This window comes from Nymphaea colorata, chromosome 9 (assembly GCF_008831285.2).
Source record: "Nymphaea colorata isolate Beijing-Zhang1983 chromosome 9, ASM883128v2, whole genome shotgun sequence".
NCBI lineage: Eukaryota > Viridiplantae > Streptophyta > Magnoliopsida > Nymphaeales > Nymphaeaceae > Nymphaea > Nymphaea colorata.
The window spans coordinates 14,981,531-15,001,228 of record NC_045146.1 but is presented as its reverse complement, the minus strand read 5'-3'; the positions used below and the strand labels follow the sequence as shown (position 1 = coordinate 15,001,228).

At 44.7% G+C, this 19,698-nt stretch overlaps 2 protein-coding genes across 2 annotated transcripts; both read left to right on the top strand.

Annotated features, from left to right (window-relative positions):
• The first annotated feature begins 3,319 nt into the window (after window positions 1–3,319).
• Window positions 3,320–5,903, top strand: LOC116261234 (scarecrow-like protein 15). The gene has a single exon (XM_031639903.2). It carries the CDS (start codon window positions 3,678–3,680, stop codon window positions 5,565–5,567), a length of 1,890 nt encoding a protein of 629 aa, XP_031495763.1. The 5' UTR covers window positions 3,320–3,677; the 3' UTR covers window positions 5,568–5,903.
• A 10,790-nt stretch (window positions 5,904–16,693) lies between these two features.
• LOC116261181 (vicilin-like seed storage protein At2g18540) lies at window positions 16,694–19,216 on the top strand. The gene is made up of 5 exons (XM_031639812.2): window positions 16,694–17,047; window positions 17,118–17,293; window positions 17,635–17,715; window positions 17,811–18,128; window positions 18,232–19,216. The coding sequence occupies exons 1-5, from the start codon at window positions 16,738–16,740 to the stop codon at window positions 18,961–18,963; spliced, it is 1,617 nt and encodes a 538-aa protein (XP_031495672.1). The 5' UTR covers window positions 16,694–16,737; the 3' UTR covers window positions 18,964–19,216.
• The last annotated feature ends 482 nt before the right edge of the window (window positions 19,217–19,698 follow it).

The following is a 19,698-nucleotide window of genomic DNA, read 5'->3' as shown; positions in this document are numbered from 1 at the left end:
TGTGGGAATACATATATAAGCAGCCCGTGTGAAACAACAAACTGTGCGTGTTTTAGAGAGAGAGAGAGGGAGATACAATACACCACACAATTGGACTAGCTTTGCTGCTGAATCTTGTGCGTGTGCGCTGGTGCAGCGGATTATGTACAACCACACTGGAAGACACGCATACATGTGCATGTCACATCAAATTTTAGGGTTTAGAGAAGTACAGCAACGCTAAGGAAAGTATCTGCAAATAGTTACTCTCGCAAGTTGCGTGCAACTGGCCGCCGTGTGTGCGCACGCACACAGCCACACAAACAGATGTGTGTATACTGTATATATATTTATATATCTAGAGAGAGAGAGAGAGAGAGAGAGAGCTGGAAGGAGAAGGCTTGTGAATGACAAAAGCGGTTGTCATATTCCAATTTCCGACCAAAAGATAGCCATGATCACCCACTCATAAAGGAAGGGGTGAGACCTTCCTACGTAAAAGGCGCAGGCTCAGGTGTATCTCTCAAGAAGAGAGAGAGAGAGAGAGAGAGAGAGAGAGAGAGAGTGAGGAGTCTATATGAGGGGGCGGCTCTGAATAACATGGAGGGCGAGGATTCCATGGATATGTCACTCCAATTCCTTTGTGAAAATGAAATGGGTGCTCCCACGATTCTTGTACTCGTCACCTTCACTTTTCCCTCTCCTCTTCCACCTTTGCCAGCGACGACTCTCCATCTCCCTCTAGATCTCTCCACACCCTGCCTTTCATATCCAGAGTCGAGGACCACTCTCTGAAACTTGACCATCTCAAAGATAAAGTCACCAACTTGCCGATCATCCATTTCTAACTTGTAACACTAAGACACGGAACTCTTGCTAATTACGCTCCCCACTTGATCGGCCGGAGATTTGGGCACGAGATCCACCGATTTAGGCAGGATCGGATCGGTCGCCTCATTTTGACCTTGCCAAGCGAAAGCAAAAGCAAATCGTGCATGTTCTTCTTCTCCGTTTCGATCGATCGCTTCTTGATCAAACGTCAATGGGGAACACGAAATTATGTGCTGCTCATAACTATTTTAAATAATGCCTATCTAACGAGGTCAATATGGAACCAATGGTCCCGATGGGTCGCCCGTCATAATAGGAGATCTAATCTCGACTTTTTTTTTGGAGGAGCATCCTCTTGGCTAGGCCCCACCCCTTGCAAAAAAGAAATAATTATTTAAATAGGGCCAAACATTTATTCCAGGTCTTCGTCCGTCCCTCGCCCGTGACGATGACGCAAGCCCTGCAGCACCTGTCTTCGCAAAAAAGCAGGAGGGAGTGAGACTGACCGCCTCGTCCTTGCCGCCGGCGAGGCGGTCTGAACCCAGGTGGGCTCGGCCTGCGACGACTCGGTGGCCTTTAGAGATCGTTCCATTCCAGAGGAAAAAACAAGAATTAGGCGAACGAGGTGCGTTGTTTTGCTTCTTCTAAAACCCACAAAAACAAGTTCGTACTCTCTCTCTGTGCCCGTTTGCATTTTCCGGCTCTTGCTCGCGAGATGGTCTTCCAAAAACAAAAAAAAAAAAAAGGAAAAAGCTTTCGCGTACTTTTCTGCTTCTGAGTTCCTTGTTTGACCGAGATGGCTTTTTCCCGCTTTGACCGCATTCGCAGGCCACAATGACGATTTTGTTTCTCTCTTTCACTGAAAGGACTGGAAAGATGAGTCGTTTTGTCATGCAATCTAACGTGAAAAAGAAGGGGTCAGAATTGTCATTTTAGGAGGGCGTGGCCTCTTCTTCTCCGTCAATAATTGTATCTGCCGAATTGTCTGTTCCGTCCTTGGCGTGCAGTCTGGTTCGGTTGCAGCCTTAAGTGGGTCGGTCCAACTGCCCGAGTTCGAATCCCCAAGTCCACTTGGTCTGAACACGGGCTGTGGTAGCTTCATTAAAGAGGATCCTCCCTCAACATACTTTCGTTCATATGAATGTACGAATGTCTTCACTCTCGTTGCATAAGACGAAGTTGGAATTGTTTTCGTGACAAAAGAAAACTAGTAACATCTGAAGATAACTCGAGTTCAAGACGACCTAAGAGGAGCATGATTTGGAGAGCTCAACATCTAGAGTGTGATGGAGCCCAGCTCTTGACACTCAAGAGAAGTCTAAGCCAAATTATTTAAGTGCATGTGAAGCGGAAGAACTTCTGTTTTTAAATGGTATAGAGGCGCGCACTATATGCCAAACCTAGCCATGGGCAGAGTGTTGCCTGGCTAAAGCGGGCTAAAGACATGGCCCACTTACGTACAACAACGCTCAAATTGGGCAGCTCATGCTTTTAGTCTTTAGCCAGGTTTAGCATTGAGATTGAGCGGACCCGGAGTTGTTGTTGCTTGAGTGATATATAGCAAGGCACCATACATAGACGCTGGGTAGAGTGGAGTCTCTTATTAGTGTTTGTTTCACTCCTTGGTGCCCTAGAAAGAATTGGGACGACGACCCTTTAAAGCTGAAAACTAAAACTGTAAGGGAAATGGAGTTTGGGGAGATGTTAGGGAACATGTCAGCTTAATTGGGAGCATGCCTTGGAATATTCCGTCCTAATCTTTGACCGACCGCATGGAGATGATGAAAGAATTTGGATTTCTTGCTTTGACCCCTATTCTGCCGTTTTTTTTTGTTTTTTTGAAAGAAAAATTCGTCCTGCCTGAATAGTATTTCTCGCATTTGGAAAATGAAATATTTTGTTGGGGGTAAAAGCAGTCATCTATCTCCTTAGGCCCTTCGCCTGCCTGCATGTAATGCCCAACCCGGCTGTACCAAAAGCTTCCACGAGCATATGATTGCCGATGGCTGCCCAATGATGACAATCTTGACGCTGACCACTCACATGATTGCTGCATCTGCTTCCATTTCATGTCTTAACCAACTACATTAAATTGGCGAGGGTTCTTCTTCACCGGCACCGGCACCGGCACCGCCACAAAGACTGAGACATGGAAAAGCGACTCTCTGATGATTAATCAGTAAAGCTCCCGCGAATACATTTCTTGTTGCCTGCCGCCAGTCATTTTGTGAAAGAAGATGATGCATACAGTAGGGCCGTTTAGAAAGGAGGGTGCAAAATTAGATGGGGACGAAAAGGTGCATTTTTAGGAGGTAAAAAAAAAAATATATTGATCTATGCTATGCCGGAGAGTGCCACAGAGCTCATCTCATGGACTCGTGTTGTGGGCCATTTAAGAAAAATTAAATAAAGAGCAGGCTTTTGGAGAACGTGGAAATCCGGATTAGATATTTCTCTGTAAAAAAGAAGAAACACGGATGGAAAAGCAATGGCTTCTCGTACAAGCTAGAGAAACACACGGCAGGAGGCGTCAGGTAGGGTCATCCTCCTGTCTCGCATGTCCACCATCATCATCTTCACTCATTCTATGGTCATGGATGAATGAATGAATCCTCAGGATAGCAGAGCATCATCATCATCCTCGTCGGCATAAGAGAAGAGAAAGAAAGAAAGAGAGCGACACCGTAAGAGAGAGAGAGAGAGAGGGAGAGGGAGGGAGGACGTGACGAAGGCAGAAGAGAGAGAAGAGCTCCCTCTTTCTCTTCCACCTCTCCCCCCTCCTCCGTAAATGGATGCCCACGCTTCTAGTCTTTAAAATCCCGGCCACATCCGCCAAAATACTCCCCCCTTACTAACCTCCACCCTCCATGAGATCTAGCCTAACCACCACCAGCACTACCACCACCTCCATTCACCACCACCACCACCACCACCAACAACAACCACCAGCTTCTTTGCTCAACCAATTGAAGTTTCCTTCTTTCTTCGTCGAGCCCACATCTGTTCTAGACCTCTGCAGGAGCCCGAGCCCGTCCAACACCACCACCACCTCGGTCACCACTCTGTCTCCCTCTCTCACAGCTTCAGGCAGCGTCAGCGGCGGGTGCGGGGACTCTGACGGTCTAGCGGCGGTGGCGGCGGTTTCCAACCTCCTGTCTGACGAAACCCAGCTGCCATGGGCAAGGGAGACAGCGCAACCCTCCGGCGGCCTCCCGCCGGATTTCGGCCACCCTTCGCAGTCGGAGATTGGTCCTCCCATGGAGGACTTGGACTCGATGCTAATGGCGGTGTCTTCTCCTCCTCAGGAGCCGTCGCTCATCCGGTGGATCTTCAGCGAGAAGGACGACTCCGCCCCGCCTCAGCCGCTCCTGTTCCCGCAGATGCCTGCTCAGGAGGACGCCGTCATCGACTCCCAGATGCCTTTCACCGCTCACCCTCCTAATTCCTTCCTTCTCCCCGACGCCATCCTCCCCTACCCGTGCGTCCTTCCCGCTATTTACGATTCCGCCACAAACCCCACCGGCATCAACAACCCATCCCTGGACGACCTTTACCTGAAGCAGATGCAATTCCAGGCGGAGCCCGCATCCCAGCCGGCTCAATTCTTCCGGTCGCCGCCGTCGAAGGCGGGCTCCGACGGCCTGCAGCTCATCATCCACCAGCTGGTGGAGGCCGCCGGGTTCGTCGAGGGTGGCAACCTCGCTCTCGCGCAGGCGATATTGGCGCGGCTCAATCAAGTCCTTTCCCCTTTCGGGAAGCCCCTCCAACGGGCCGCCTTCTACTTCAAGGAAGCCCTCCTCCTGTCCCTTTCCGGCGTCAGCCACCACCACCATTCCTCCTTCCTCTCCCCCATCGACCTCGTCCACAAGATCGACGCCTACAAGTCCTTCTCCGAGGTCTCCCCGCTCCCCCAATTCGCCAACTTCACCGCCAACCAGGCCCTCCTGGAGGCCCTCGACGGAGCCGACTCGATCCACATCGTCGACTTCGACATCGGGCTCGGCGGCCAGTGGGCCTCTTTCATGCAGGAGATCGCTCTCAAGCCCAGGCCCTCCCCTCCCTCCCTCCGTGTCACTGCCATCGTCCCTTCCGACTCCATGGAGGTCCGCCTCGCCCGCGACAACCTCTGCCACTTCGCCCAGGAACTGAGCGTTCCCTTCCGTTTCGATGCCGTCACCTTCCGCCGCTTCGAGTCGCTCTGCCTCGACGCCCTCGCCATCCGCGACGGCGAGGTCGTCGCCGTCAACTTCTCGCCGGCCGTCCAGCGGGAACTCTCCCGCCCCGACTCCGTCTCTGGCTTCCTCCGCTTCCTCAAGCGCCTTGGCCCCCGCATAGCCGTCTTCGTCGATGCGGAGTGCGAGCGCGGGGAGGCTTCCTTCCGCCGGCAGTTCGAGGCGGCAGTCGGGTTCTACGCCGCGCTCATGGACTCGCTGGACGCGGCTGGGATCGACCCCGAGTCTGCCCGCCGGATCGAGCGCTACCTTCTGCAGCCGAGGATCAACGGCTCCGTCGCCGCCCGATGGTGCCGCCCCTCCCCAACCCCCGCCTCACCGGAGAGGCTCCTCCCCTGGCGGAGCCTCTTCGGCCGCGCCGGGTTCGCGCCGGTCCCCTTCAGCAACTTCACCGAGACGCAGGCCGACTACCTGGTCAAGCGGACCCAGGTCAAGGGCTTCCACGTGGAGAAGCACCATTCGTCTCTCCTTCTCTGCTGGCAACACCGGGAGCTCGTCGCCACGTCAGCCTGGAGGTGCTGCTGATCTCTGCCGCCCAGACCCGACCCGGCCCGGCCGAGCTCCAGTTTGTCAATGTGCTGCTTCTCACTCTTTTTTTTTTTTTTTCTTTTTTTTCCCTTTAGATCTTTTCCGTGGGGTGGCTGTTTAGGTTTTTCTCATAAAAAAAAAAACTAATAATTAATCAACTGAAAAAAAGAAAAACTTCGATTCTAGTTTAATTGTCTGTTTCTAGCTGATGTAGTAGGTGTCAGTCGAACGTCCTTGTTGGGAGTTGCATGTGTTTGAACAGCACAATGAAAATATTTGAGTTTTCCTTAAGAAGGAAGAAGTAAAAAAATCGCATGGCTTCTGTTGTTTTTAGTTGCTTCTTTTAATCTTCACAGGATGAACGTTTTCTGTGAAATTGATTGTTGGGGAGCTGTAATTAAATGAATCTGCTGCCATTTTACTGTTGTTTTTCTTTCCCCGTTTTCGGATACGGAAGAAAGCTTGTGTAAAAACACAAAAGTTTTGGATCGTACTGGTTGGTGGTTTGTGTTTCGTGCCACTGCTGCGTCGTTGATGGATCGGGTCTGACATTGATGGTCAGTCTCATTGTCAGGCGGGGGATGCAACTTGTCTTCTGCCTCGTTTCTGTCTCAAAGCAGAGCCAGTTTTTGGCACCACCTGAACCTGTTAAAAGTAGCCAGGCTCTTAATCCCGCCTACTCGGACTGCTGCCATAGACGATAGACCGTCTGAACAAGTCTCGAAAAGCCCCAAAGCTTTTCGCGTATTGTTTTTCCTGTGCCTTAGGCCTAAGTTTCCAGCTACAGACGATTCATAAATTAACTTACAATAAAATCGATGAATAATGTGTTGGATTCATAAAGAAGTTACTGTGAAGCCATTTGAATGAGCTGTTAACTTTGCTGCCAATGGTTTCGAGGATAGACTGAGGTGACAAATCGAGCTGAGTTTAAACTCAACGTACTTGGGAGCCAGCCTAAGGTTTGCTTGTTTAGAAATATTACCATACATCTCAAATACAATTTCATGGCTCAATTTGCAGCAGAAACCAATGAATTTCCTTCTTATAATCGCCTGAAACTGCTTATTCTATGCATATGAAAGACCGCGTATTTGTTGCCTGTCTGTCCGGCCAAGCGAGCTCTTTACAAGTTCAAATAAGAACTTTTCCACGAGCTGGTTGCCCGTTCTGCTGCAAGCGCCCTTCCATACTAGTCCTTTGCGACGACCACTAATCAGATCATGCTTCCTAGTTCTCGGATACATGCATGGTTGAACTCTGCGGGATCATGGTCAGGTCAGGTAGGTCCATCAAAGCTTATTTCTAATATTTACTTCATTAGACTGAAAGAGAAACCGAATTATATATGTGCAGCAGACCAAAATGCAGCAGAGTTGTATTTCAGTAAAGTGAAAGCGAGAACAAGGGAGGCAAATCGCAGCAGAAAGTTGAAATTGCTGCAGAAACAACAACAGCTTGAAATCTTTCATTCGAAGGGAAAACATCCGCTGCTTATATTGTGTTCAAAATCTGAAACGCCAATGGAGATTTAATTTGAACAAACGGATTTACGTCTTTAAAAACAAAACTTGAAACTCGGCTTCAAAGTGTCATGGAAAGAAACCCGTGCCCTGCACAGCAGTCGTCCTTCTTCTGTTGACGATGACCTGCAAACAGTTGGGGAGAGCGAAGGGAAGGGTCTGCCTGCCATGCATAAAATAAATGTCTATATATTCCCAAGGCCTTTCCCTCGTCCGGTGGAAGCGAAAAAGAGAAAACAATAACGATTATAATTTCACCAGATGAATCATCAACCCCAATTCCTGACACGGCCCTAGATTTTAGGGTGGCCGTATTCATTAATATTTCCATTTTATTAATGCTGCTTTCACGTGGGAGCGTCTGAGATTAATCATCATGGAGATGGGTTCAGCAGAATCGTGATTACTCAGAAAGAATAGTTTATTAGCTGCCAAAGAAGGGGGAGGAGATGGGTAGCACCACCAACCAACATCTTTTTGAACACCTAAAGCTGGAATTTTTGAGCGGTTCTCTGTTCTTTGCACCCAAAAGAACACCATGGAAAGTTCTGCAGTCACTGCCATTGATAGTAACACAGTTTCTGCGACAATCACATTTCTATCTTTCCGGAAAAAAATACAGCGTTAATCTGACTTTCTTCTGGGGTTTTCTTGCAAATTAAAATGCAGAGTAGGACTTGTGATATTTGCAAGAATACGTGCTTTTATATTACAGCGTTTCCTGGATTGCGTTGGTTTTTTTGAAAAGTCTTACAGTAGCTAGCTTCCTGATGTTAGAAGAAATGGGCAGTGCTTCTTTCTTTTGGTGTCGCCTGCCCTTGAAATCCTCACGCCAATTTAGTGATATTGTCATAAAAATGTCAGTGTTCGTGATTTCCACGTGCTAGATGACAATATTACTGAACCTTTGCCCTTTTAACAGGGTTACACAAGCCTTCTTTATTAATGGCGTGTCTTTTTTACTTTCTTCCCCGCATCTCTTTCTTATTTGACAAGGCCTGACGCAAAAGGTCGAATCAGGAACACCTAATGCATTGGAAACCGGAACTGATTAGTCTTGGAACCGTAAAGTTGCAAGAGAAAAAGAACACAAGGATCTTTATTTCTAGATGAAAAATGAAACAACAACAACAATAATAGAAGAGAAAACCCGAGAAAGTTGGCACGATGGAGCCAAAGGTGCTATCGCCAGTGTATAGAGAGAGAGAGAGAGAGAGAGAGAGAGAGAGAGAGGTTTATGGGATACATAGAAGTTTTTGAAGTTGCCTTGTGAGGAAGGAAATCATTTAAGAATTCAGAATAACCGGACCCATGTTTAATATTTGAACGACCATGATGGCCTTTTCTTCAATTTCATGTCTCCAACAATCTTTAGTTTTTTCATGGGAACAAGAGGCGTACGTACCTTACTCGTCTATCCACGTTCACTGCAAATTGCAGGGCATTATATTATTCAAGTTCCCCGTTTTATTTGTTGTTTCTTTGTTGTTGAAGTTGGCAATCATGCAGCACATAAAACGCATAAAGCCAGTTGGTAACTTCCGATTATTTTTATACGAGGCATCCATCGACAAAGTTGCCATCACATGGGGAAGAATGTCTTTCTTTTGAATCAAAAAGGAAAATGAAATTTATAATTCAACACATTCAACCCTAAAAATGCTTTTATCTTCAACACATGAGTTGCATTGCTTGGTAATATTTTGTTAAGCGAGATGATCTAGCTTGAGTACCCCTTTTACCATGAGGTCTTAAAATAGCTAGACAGTTAGAAGAAATCCGAATTTTCCATACCCATTAGCTTATGGTCTTGGCCAAGTGTTTGCCCATGCTGGCAACTTAGTTAAAGAAAGAAATATCAATGTCCAGTTGTTTTTGCACATATAAAGTATGTCCTTGCCACCAACTTTGTGGTACACAGTAAATTTAAAACACTAAGTATGGCTTTTGATCTTCTCTTCATTTTTGCCCTTTGTTGGCGTCAACTCAAGGTTTTTTCTTTTTCTTTTCTTCTTGGCAGTTTCATATTCTTTAATGAAGCACGCTGGTTCTTCCCCGTTACGCTAAAGCTACTCAACTCTTTTTTATTTAATTATGTGCCAAACCTTTAACCAGTTTACTACCTTTATTTAGTTGCAAGACATTTTTCTTGTTTTCGATCGGTCAGCATGCTCTATGTGAACATCAGAACATGGCGCCACACCGCTTCTCTTTTCCCTCTTTCTTTTCTTTTCTTCTTCTCTTTTCCCTTTTATACTCAAAGATTGTTTAGGGAGCGCGTTTCTCCACCATGATCTCCTTTGGGCATAAGCGTGTGCTTTACAATATTAAAGGCCATTACATAAAAACTGAGTCCAAGGAAGATCTTTTACGGACATCATTGGAAGTAGGTGGGGGCACAGTTGGGTCAGATACATCCTTGGAAGGAAATGTATTTGGAAATATGATTCTAGATATACATCTTCCTGGACCTTTATAGTCCTTTTGGAATTTTAACTTTATCGATTTCTTTGATCAGATAAAATTCAAACTATCATAGCTTCTCATAACAGAAATAAATAAAATTGAAGATAAAGATGATATTGGCGATAATTTTGTTCAAACTAAACTTCCCAACAATACTGCAGCTGGAGGCAGTTTCCTGCCAGGGAAGGATCACTGTAGATGGGGAATCTACAAATGTCTCCTCCCCAAGGAAAGGTCTGTCAGATTTTTCTTTCCCCCTCTAAAGTAACATAAAGCCAAAGGCAACCATCTCTCAGTTGCCCTCCTTATTGCATCATCCCCTTTTACTAACTTCCTCTTTAAACAGCGTGTACAAGATCAGCTTCCAACACCCCAACCATGGATTGCTCCCATCTGTAAGCAAGGGATCTTTAGTTGACGATCTCATCTCATCTTTGTGCTAGCTAGCTACTGATCTCCATGGAGGCAAATGTTTGAATCAGCAATTGAATGATCTTGGAGTAAAAAGAAAAATCAAACTCTCAATAAATACCAAGACCATTCATTTGTTTTAGTGTCATTTTCCCATTTATATTTTGTATGCAAGTTCATGACCTGGAAGCACGCATATATTAGTCCCCACATGGCATATTTGGGACTGCTACTGATTGCCCTTCAAGCCACTGTCAATCTTTGTTGAGGAATTTCAAGGCACGTAGGCTTGAGAGGGATAAGATCTTCTCTCCTTTGTTGCAGTTTGTTTTGCGTCAAAAGAAGGAAACCTCATGATCACTGCCAGTGTAAAGGAATGCCATGCATGGTTTTCTACTTTCGTTTGTTTGCGCAGTTCGATAAACATGTCTTTCTAGCTGCTGGTTTTTTTTCCTCCTTTGTGCCGATCTGGAAAGGCTCTAAAAGGGAGAATGAAAAGTTTTCTCTTTTTCTCTTTGAAGAACACCTAAAATTTCAAATTTCAGTATATAGAGTTCAATTGATTCATTAAAGAAGCAAGAAGCAAGTATTCATTGGTACCCGCAACGTGGAAAGAAAAATAAATGTGTGAGAGAGGGAGTCTGCCTGTTCCCAGCCAGATTAATAGTCACTAAACTAACTAGGAAGAATGAGCACACTTTTTCCTTCTTCCTTTTCTCTATCCTTCTTGGCTGACACCACTTTATGCCAAAGAGATGAAAATTGCAATTGTTGAGTATTGAACTCATGAACATCCTCAATTCGTTAGGTCACTTAAGTCGAATCCTGCAAGCTGGGTAGACGAATATATTGCTCCGTGCGTGTGTTTGTCTATATATATATATATATATATATATATATATATATATATATATATATATATATATAATGATTTTGAAAAGAAACGGTGTTTGAGAAGGATTTGTGAATGGTTCATTTGTGGCGCTGAAACATGCAGTTGACGTAGCTACTTAATTTTCCAGAACAGTTTTTCACAACAAGCAAAAGAAGTCCAGAGTAACGGCCCATTGCGCTTTGACTAGATCATAATTACTTTGCCATAACCTTATATAAAAGGAGTGCTACAAGCAAGCATATAATTGTGCTCTGATTGGAGGTAAAGGTTATCGAGTTTCTCGGTTTCAGCAATCCAGCATTTTCTCTCACAAATTGCACCTGAATGCTCGTAGAGAACCTGCTGCAGAAAGAAGAGGAACAGTGTCAAAGACTTCTTCAAGCTTAACAGCAGAAATATAGAGTTAATTGCGTGCACCACACAGCCTAGGAAGTGAGGCTCAAGGGTGAGAAGTCACGGTTAAAGAAAAATAAAAGCTATGGTTGTTGGGTGAGGACACCGGCAGGTAATCATCTTCAAAGAAAACCTAACTTTATTTGTGTCGTTTTGCAGTAACAAATTGACTAATTTACACACGCACACACACATTACACATATGATCATATGAAATAAAAAGTTAAATTTGAATGTGTTTTTTGTTAATTCAGTAAAAATGTGCTACCATTCCTGAAATGCTTTGTTCTAGTATCATCTCAGAAATCCTGAGCTAGTGAAGCTGCGGATCTGTAAACCCTGATAAACCAGGATATTCTACAATTTACATAAACAGAAGTGGCACCTCATTGACAGGGAAGGAGTCACCTCACCTTATCCTGCTTTATGGAGAAAAAAAATTGATAAAGGCGTTACCTTCTTCCTTCTTTTTCTTTTGACCACAAAGAGTGGGACGTGAAGTTGAGGTTCCCTTGCTTGAGATGCTGCTACTCTGAAAGTAGTCTGCTGTCGAACAAACTCCTTTTCTTCGCCCATAACTCCAGCAACATTGCACTGCCAATGTGATTCCAATTGCAGATCAATGTGGTAGATTTATTTAAAGAGCCTCTGCTGAAGACTTTGACATTGAAGGAGTTCTAGAACTCACTATTAGTTAAAATATTTACATTTCTTCACCAAACCTGATGAGGGGCGGGACCAATTTCGGCATTCAATCCAAAATAATTTTCCAGTCCTGCAATTGCACAGGTTTGAGACTTTCTTTTCTTCTTTCTAAGTGTCACAATTCAATAACCTCTTATATAACTGAAGAGATGGTTTTATATATGTTTGGCATGTGGAGAGAACCATTTATAAGTATACGACAAGGATCGTGTCTCCCGACTATGGTGGAGAACACTTAATTACAGCATTCACAGAGACATGGAATCTCCGTCAACTAATCATTAGAGAATCAAAGATGCCTTCTTAAATTGGATGGCATCTCAATCATGAACGGGATAAAGTGGCCAAGCCAAAGTCAGTCTTTATCCATAAAAAGCTAGCTTTTGTCTTACTTAATACCCAAAATCCAGTCATCCATTGTTTTTTGCACTGTTCCTGTGCTTTATCCCACGCCGGCATCTTCTAGTTTGGCTCAGTCTTATTCGGAATATCGGTCAAAGAGTGGAAACTTAGATGCAGACATGGTAAGCAAACGTAGCCTGTGCTTCCCTATGGTCCATGCAGCTCCGATCCAATGACTGCACAAGGAAATGGACTGTGGGCATGCCTGATTAATTTCTGATGGAGTCACCTTTCATAAACAACACCTACTAGGTATTGTTAGTTATGTCTCAATGAATTGTGTCCAGTCAAGTTCGTCTGATGGTTATTTTTTGTTGAACCATCTGGGAGACTGATTGCCTGCTTTCTGCTTGAACAATGAGAGCAAGCATATTAGAGATAGTTTTATCTTCTTTTTCCCCAAGAGGTGTAGCATAGCTAGTCAAGTAAGGGGCACGAGAAGAGGCACGTCTGCTGTTCGACTCTAGTGAATACTGTTCTTCCTTATGGTGTTGAGATAGAGTAAGGTTGGGAAGAGGGGAGGGGTGTTAGGGACAATTCAACCTCCTGGCATTTGGAAAGAAGTGGTCACCAAGGATGACCCATGATATTATCGCTTGACAGCTCGAATATTTTTATCGATGCATAAAGCAATGGTACTAGAAGGCTCTCTGTGACGATGGAGATGATAATATTGAGATGCTGCCGGTGAAAAGAATGGATGAACTTGTGGGGGCCATCCATAAAATTATCAAGGATTGGCCATCTTGATGACATCGGTTCCAAAGGATGGTTGGATAATTTCAAGTTCAAGGAACCTTAGCTTGGATCCCTGTAGATGGCAGCTGCTAGCCTTCACAATGAAGGAAGCTAACTGCAGAACAGGACTAATATACAGCTTATTCAGCAGGTCAGAAGAGGGCAGTTTAGTCCAGCCACTTCAGATATATACCACATCTTATTTTCTTGTGGGCAGAAAACCTGAAAAGTTAATTGCTAGAAGAGAAGCATGGGAAAAAAACATCAGATTGAATGGCTCGGTGAAGTAGAGGAATCAGATTTTGATGCAGGACTAGTCCTGCAAGAGCAAGCTGGACAGTCTATATTAGACGCGAAGGGAGACTATTAATGGAAGCTCGATTCGTGAAGATGTGCATGCATATAGTTTCTAGATGCATGTCACTTGGTTTTGTAGAAGAAGGCCATTTGCCTTCAGTGCATAGTGGCTCGCTCCACATGGAAGTTTGTGCTTAGCAAGTTTGGAGTATAGAACATATCTTAAATTGTGATGATTCAAGAATCCACCACATGGATGATGGATGGGACGGAATTCTGAACATAAAATTATTACCAACTGGTGAATACGCTTTCAGGGAGCAGCGGAGCCAGAAATTAATTTTCAGCAGAGGGGTACTAGCATTTCAAATGGCAATCCTTAAACGGGCAAGTACATATAAAAAGTAAGTGAATGTTATGAGGCACATTAACATGTAAATAAGCAATTTAAGTGGGGTGTGCAGGCAATTGCCCACGCAAGCCCACATGTGCATCTGCCATTATTTTCACATAATCATATGGTATCTTTGGAAGCAACGGAATGAATGCAAGGTCAATTTAAAAACATGGCATGGAACAGTTTTATGAGGTTGATGAGACTAAATCTCTAATAGTTTTCTACCCATTGGGAGTACGTATTTTCATCAGGGATCAAGACCAATATTAACATGACAATTTGGCATAACGTGACTTACATGTGGATAGTATAGTAGAATCTAAATGTGGAGGACATTATGGAAGAATTGGCTCTTAACCAATGCCTAACTGTTGTTTCAGGCTTTCACGAGAAAGGGAATACAGTTATTCAGTCTCACAGTAAAACAGGCAAGAGAGGGTTCAGACTATTTTTGCAGGAAAAGGAATTTAATAATTCTGGATTTCTGGAAATCGACGAATATACGCTGGGGTTGCAAACAAATTCAACGGATATTATCCAAACATATAGGTCTGCTCCCTGTTGCTTGGTGATCTTCAAGGCAGAATATAAGGAAATGGACCCTCCAATCTCCTCACTGGAACCCAGTTTTGCAGTGCATAATGATTCTGCCCTAACACTTTCAGGTTTTGTAAATGTTTTAGTCAGAGACGTTAATACATCCGGTTTGGATGAGAAACCTGACAGAATCATTCCAAAAAACTTGGCGAATTCGGATTTAAGAAACAACATCCGATCAGATTTAGATTCAGATGTATATAAATATCCGATCAGACTATGATTGAATATAGTTTTAAATAAATATCATATATGCAACACCCTTATAGTCTGAAAGTCAGCAATATTCAGTTTAAAATTTGGATTCAGATTCAGATCATATGATGTCAAATATCGGATTCTCAAGGGACCTCTACAAAGAGAAGTTACAAGGACGATGAAAAACAGAAGCTAGAGGGTATAATGTTCTACCAGCAATTAAAAATTAGAGATCATTCCGTAAATGTTTATACCGCGACAGCCCATCCCAACAACCTGATCCCAATTCTATTGTTGGTACAACATTTCCAATTCTACCATAGAAGGAAACATATGAAAATTTAAAAATGATAAACTTAGTCAAAACCCAACATGGCCTTGCTAAGTAAGAGCTCTCCACGTTCAAGTACGGGACAAGTTTTGGCATCTAAATCCTGATAAGGCCCAGTTTCCCTCGTTTGAGATTCAACAACAAAACTTTTGCCGACTAGGCTGAACATTAGGGGGCATTTGATAGTTTTGGATTTGAGATTTTCAAGATTTGGTAATCATGGATTTAATATTGATCATCCCCCTTCCGATATTTAAGTCCGAACGAAATGCCTCCCTGGAAGTGCTAGCGACTTAAGTGGGTGAGCATAAAGTTTTTGAGTTACACGTAGGTTGAGTTCAAAGCATGAATTGAGTTGCTTAATAATCCCTTGAGATCAGCCTTATCGTAGCTTAATTACTACCTGTTAAACGACAAGTACTCAACTTAAAACACGTACATACGCAACATAGTCTTTGAGATATTTACTTGAGTACCTAGGATGTCAGATTCACATGAACTTGGATTTAGTAAGAACAGCCGAACAAGAAGCGGAAGTTCATAAAAGAGCCGAGTGATGTGAGAACCCTTGAACTGGAGACTGCTCAAATTCTCCTCGTCTCCATTTTAAAGTTGAGAAGAATCAACTGCTTTAATACATCTTCAACGAGTTTCCGAAACCATCCTTGTATCAAAAACATATGGCAGTGATCACTAAAAATTGGAAGAGCATTATAGATTCTTGAGGGATCATTCTACTGGGATTAGCCTTAGAACATTTTAACAAATTCTGAGACATCTGTGTAGGCATTGTGTAACCGCAGTGTCAAACGATGACATATGCACTGTAGTCATTGCAATGACTTTCATCTACAACCAGTCAATTTGGCTATCCAATTCTTGATGTGCAGTTATGGAAAAACATTATTTCTTTGAAATTCCAAAACTACGTGTAGACCAGAAAATTTAGAGACGTTTCAATTCAATAATCTGAAAGATCTAATTTATGTTTCCGTCAGAATGCAGGACCCCCGGACATACAGCCAATATGAAGTCCTAAACAATATTTGTATGCGAAATAATTAATCGCGTCATCCGTTTGCAGGTGCTACCAGAAAACAACGAGAGCCAAAATGGTTCGGCTTTCCAATATAAACCTTCAACGTTGTCCCATTTGCAAACAAATGTCTAAGTTGCATGTCATCTAGTTGATCTGGCTGTCCAACATTGCTTTCCAATGTGTTCCACTGTCAACAAATGTCCACTTCCACGTTATGCTAGATGTATACAGGTAGGTATATCAGACGGCAGTCTGCAGTTTTTTTTTTTAACTGCAAACCTTTCTTCCTTTATTCGACTAGTTAGCACAGAACAGGCACGTAAAAGACTATTTAAACTTCAATTATAATTACAATTTTTGTGTCAAGAGAAAAACAAATGAAAATGAAAATCTTAGTTATATAGAAATAGTTTCTAAGATCACTTGAATTTAAGCCCGTAAGATTCGAACAGGCGGTTGCTTGATATGCCTAATTTGGTGGGTTTCAAACCAATCCCGGGAGATCTTGGACTCTTAATGATGCCGCATAGGAAGAACGGCACTCTGTACCTGTCCCGTTGGGCTGCCACAGAACCTGCAGCTTCTATCGCCACGTACGAGCATGCAACGACCCACGTGGCTGGCATGAGAACCATGATCGGAGGCACCTCACCGGCCATGGTGAAATTGGCCTTTACAACCACCACTCTCCGTTATAAGAATCCCGTACTCTTACCCCTCTTCTCCGTCATGAACCAGAGGGAAAAGGGGCACACTGAATCAGCAACTAAGGAAAATGATGATGGATGCTGTGTGGAGTACTTCTCCTCTTTCACGGCTGCTTCTTATCTTCTTCTGCTTTCTTGTCGTCGTGCTTCCCCAGATAGAGGCGCACCATGAATCTGGTGCCCTTCCTGATCACAGCCGGTTCGTCAAGAAGGAACACCGGAAGATCCTCTCTTCGTCGGAGTCCGGCCAAGTGTCGTACGTGAAAATTGGGGATGCCTATGGCAGGAACTACCAGCTCCATTTCTTCTCGTTGGAGCCGAGCTCTCTCTTTCTTCCAGTCATTCTTCACTCCGACATGGTGTTCTTTGTCCAGACAGGTCTCTCTCTCGCTTTCTCTCACTCACACACACATACGCACAATGCTTGACCTTAATGTGTGTGCTGCAGGAAGGGGAAATATGGGCTGGATTGAAGAGAGTGAGATGCAGTGCATGACTATAGAGGAAGGGGAGGTGTTCAGGCTTCCTGCTGGTTCGGTGTTCTATGTCTCAAGCGAGCCCTCTGAGATGCGTCGTAAGCTCAGACTACATGCCATCTTCACTAACTCAAACGATGAGATCGCTGTAAGGAGCTCTCCCTCTCCTCTCTCTCACGCACACACACACACACACACATGCTAGTCTCGAGGGAAACTCCAGGCGCTACGTCTACGAGCGTGGTTTGGACAAGGCTACTGCATGTAACTTTATGTGCTTATGTTCTTTCAAATTGATAACTCAAGAAAGGGGGGAAAAACGATAAAGATATGTAACTTAGGGAGGCAAAAGGAAGAAACGCAGATCGATCACTCTTTCTTCATTCTCATTTGGCGCATTGTTTGATCACACTGCACATTGTAGTCAAATTTAAGGAGGTCCATGGTTGATGAATATTGGCCCAAGAAGTGATATCCATTCCCCTGCAGGAGACGCACACCGGAACTTACTCGTCGCTCACCGACTTGGTTTTGGGCTTCGACCGGAAAATCCTTCGGACGGCATTCCGGGTAAGCAATATAAGTTTCGGTTGCTTATTACATTCCATAATTACCCATTGGAGAAGGTATACTAGTTATGATGACCCGGGTGGTCGCATCAACAGGTTTCAGACGAAGTGATGGAAGCGCTGGCCGGAGGTCGGAGGCCGCCGGCCATCGTGCCTATGCAGAAGAAGGAGGAGGACGAGTGGAAGGACGGCCTGAATTGGGTGAACAGGATGGTGGAGTCTTTGGCAGAGAACGGTTTGTTGGGGCTGGGCGGGCACCACCACAAGAAGGACAAGAAGCACAAGCCCTTCAACATCTTCAAGAAGAAGCCCGACTTCTCCAACTTCTACGGCTGGAGCCTCGCCATCGACCACAAGGAGTTTCACGCACTCAAGGACTCCAACATTGGCCTCTTCATGGTCAACCTCACCAAGGTTTGTTCTTAAACGGTTTGCATTTCTAAGTTGTAACGGCTCGTTCTTTCCGTCAATGGTGGCCGGATTCCGACGTCGGACGATTTGGTTAAACGATTTGCAGGGTTCGATGATGGGTCCGCACTGGAACCCGAAGGCGACGGAGATAGCCATAGTGACTTACGGGGAAGGCATGGTTCAGATCGTGGCTCCTAACGAGACGGACCGCTGCGGGGTGAGGCGGTTCAAGGTGTCGGAGGGGGATGTGTTCGCGACGTCCCGCTACGAGCCGATGGCACAGATGTCCTACGACAACGACTCGCTGGTGTTCATGGGGTTCAGCACCATGTCCAAGAGAAACCACCCCCAGTTCCTCGCCGGCAGCAGCTCCGTCCTCCAGACCCTCGGCGAGAGCGTCGTCTCCCTCTCCCTCAACGCTAACAGGAGCGACGTGAGGCAGCTTCTGTCTTCGCAGGCGGATGCTATCATCCTCGCTTGCCCCTACTGCGCGGTGGAAGAAGAGAAGCTGATGAAGGAAGAGGAGGAAAGGCAGAGGGAGAAAGAGTGGGAGCGGGAGAAAGAGGAGGAAGAGGAAGAGAAGAGGGAAAGGGAGAAGGAGAGGGAGGAAGAGGAGGCCAGGAAGAAGAGAGAAGAGGAAGCGGAAGAAAAGTGGGAAAGGGAGAAGGAGAGGGAGGAAGAGGAGGCCAGGAAGAGGAGAGAAGAGGAAGAGGAGGAAGAACGGCGGGAAAGGGAAGAAGAAGAAAGGGAGGGAGAAAGAGAGGCAAGAGAAGAAGAGGAGGAAGGGAGAGGGTGGAGGAAGAAGTTGGTCTTCAAGGGAAGGAGGGAGTGGAATTAGTTCTGCTTTTCTGCTTCTGCTTCTGCTTCTGTGTGTGGATTTGACTTCTTATGGTTGCTTTCCGTTTGTGCGTTCAAGAGAAGAGGGGTCAGTAGTGGTACTCAATTGGCCTTTGCTCATAAAACGTAATGCATGTACATAGTATATATAGTATTAGCTAAAGCCGCGGGGTTTCTCTTCCCGTGGAAAATAAAACACTGGTTTCTTGTTTCTCCAAAGGGTGGAATACGTTGGCGAGTCAGCTTTTTATATAATATCCGATCGAACTTCTCCCATTATTGGCAGTGGCCGTCTCGAGTATGATTTGCAGATTCGAGGCTTGGCCTTTGTTTGTATCTTCGGCGCGCCCCTTCTATTGTTTTGGTCGCTCCCCCCTAAAATCTGCCTTCTTTAGGTGAACTCAATGAGGATAGTGGGGATTAAATCCGTCGCTTGTTGGATCTTTTAGTTTTTCAATTTTCTGAGGATACACGTCTTCTTATTTCACAGAGAAGGAAAATAAGTTCCGATTATGGATGTCACTTCTAAACTCAACAATCAAATATTATACATGACGGAAGCAAGGACATTGTGCTTAAAAGACATGTATTTAGTTAGTTAGCAGTGTGTGTTCTAAAACAGTGTTCTTTTTGCATGTCCTACGCCTCTTTAGGTTAATGCCAATTACTTGAACCTTCTTGGCCGGTCATCATCGGTTTGGTTGTCAAAAGTTTTTGACCTGAAACAAAGCTTGAG

Bases quoted from the DNA above. Each gene is read 5' to 3' on its own strand.
- LOC116261234 (XM_031639903.2), top strand. From the start codon at position 3,678: ATGAGATCTAGCCTAACCACCACCAGCACTACCACCACCTCCATTCAC.
- LOC116261181 (XM_031639812.2), top strand. From the start codon at position 16,738: ATGATGATGGATGCTGTGTGGAGTACTTCTCCTCTTTCACGGCTGCTT. The intron at 17,294-17,634 runs GTAAGGAGCTCT...ATTCCCCTGCAG, and splicing joins ACTCAAACGATGAGATCGCT to GAGACGCACACCGGAACTTA. The intron at 17,716-17,810 runs GTAAGCAATATA...TCGCATCAACAG, and splicing joins TCCTTCGGACGGCATTCCGG to GTTTCAGACGAAGTGATGGA.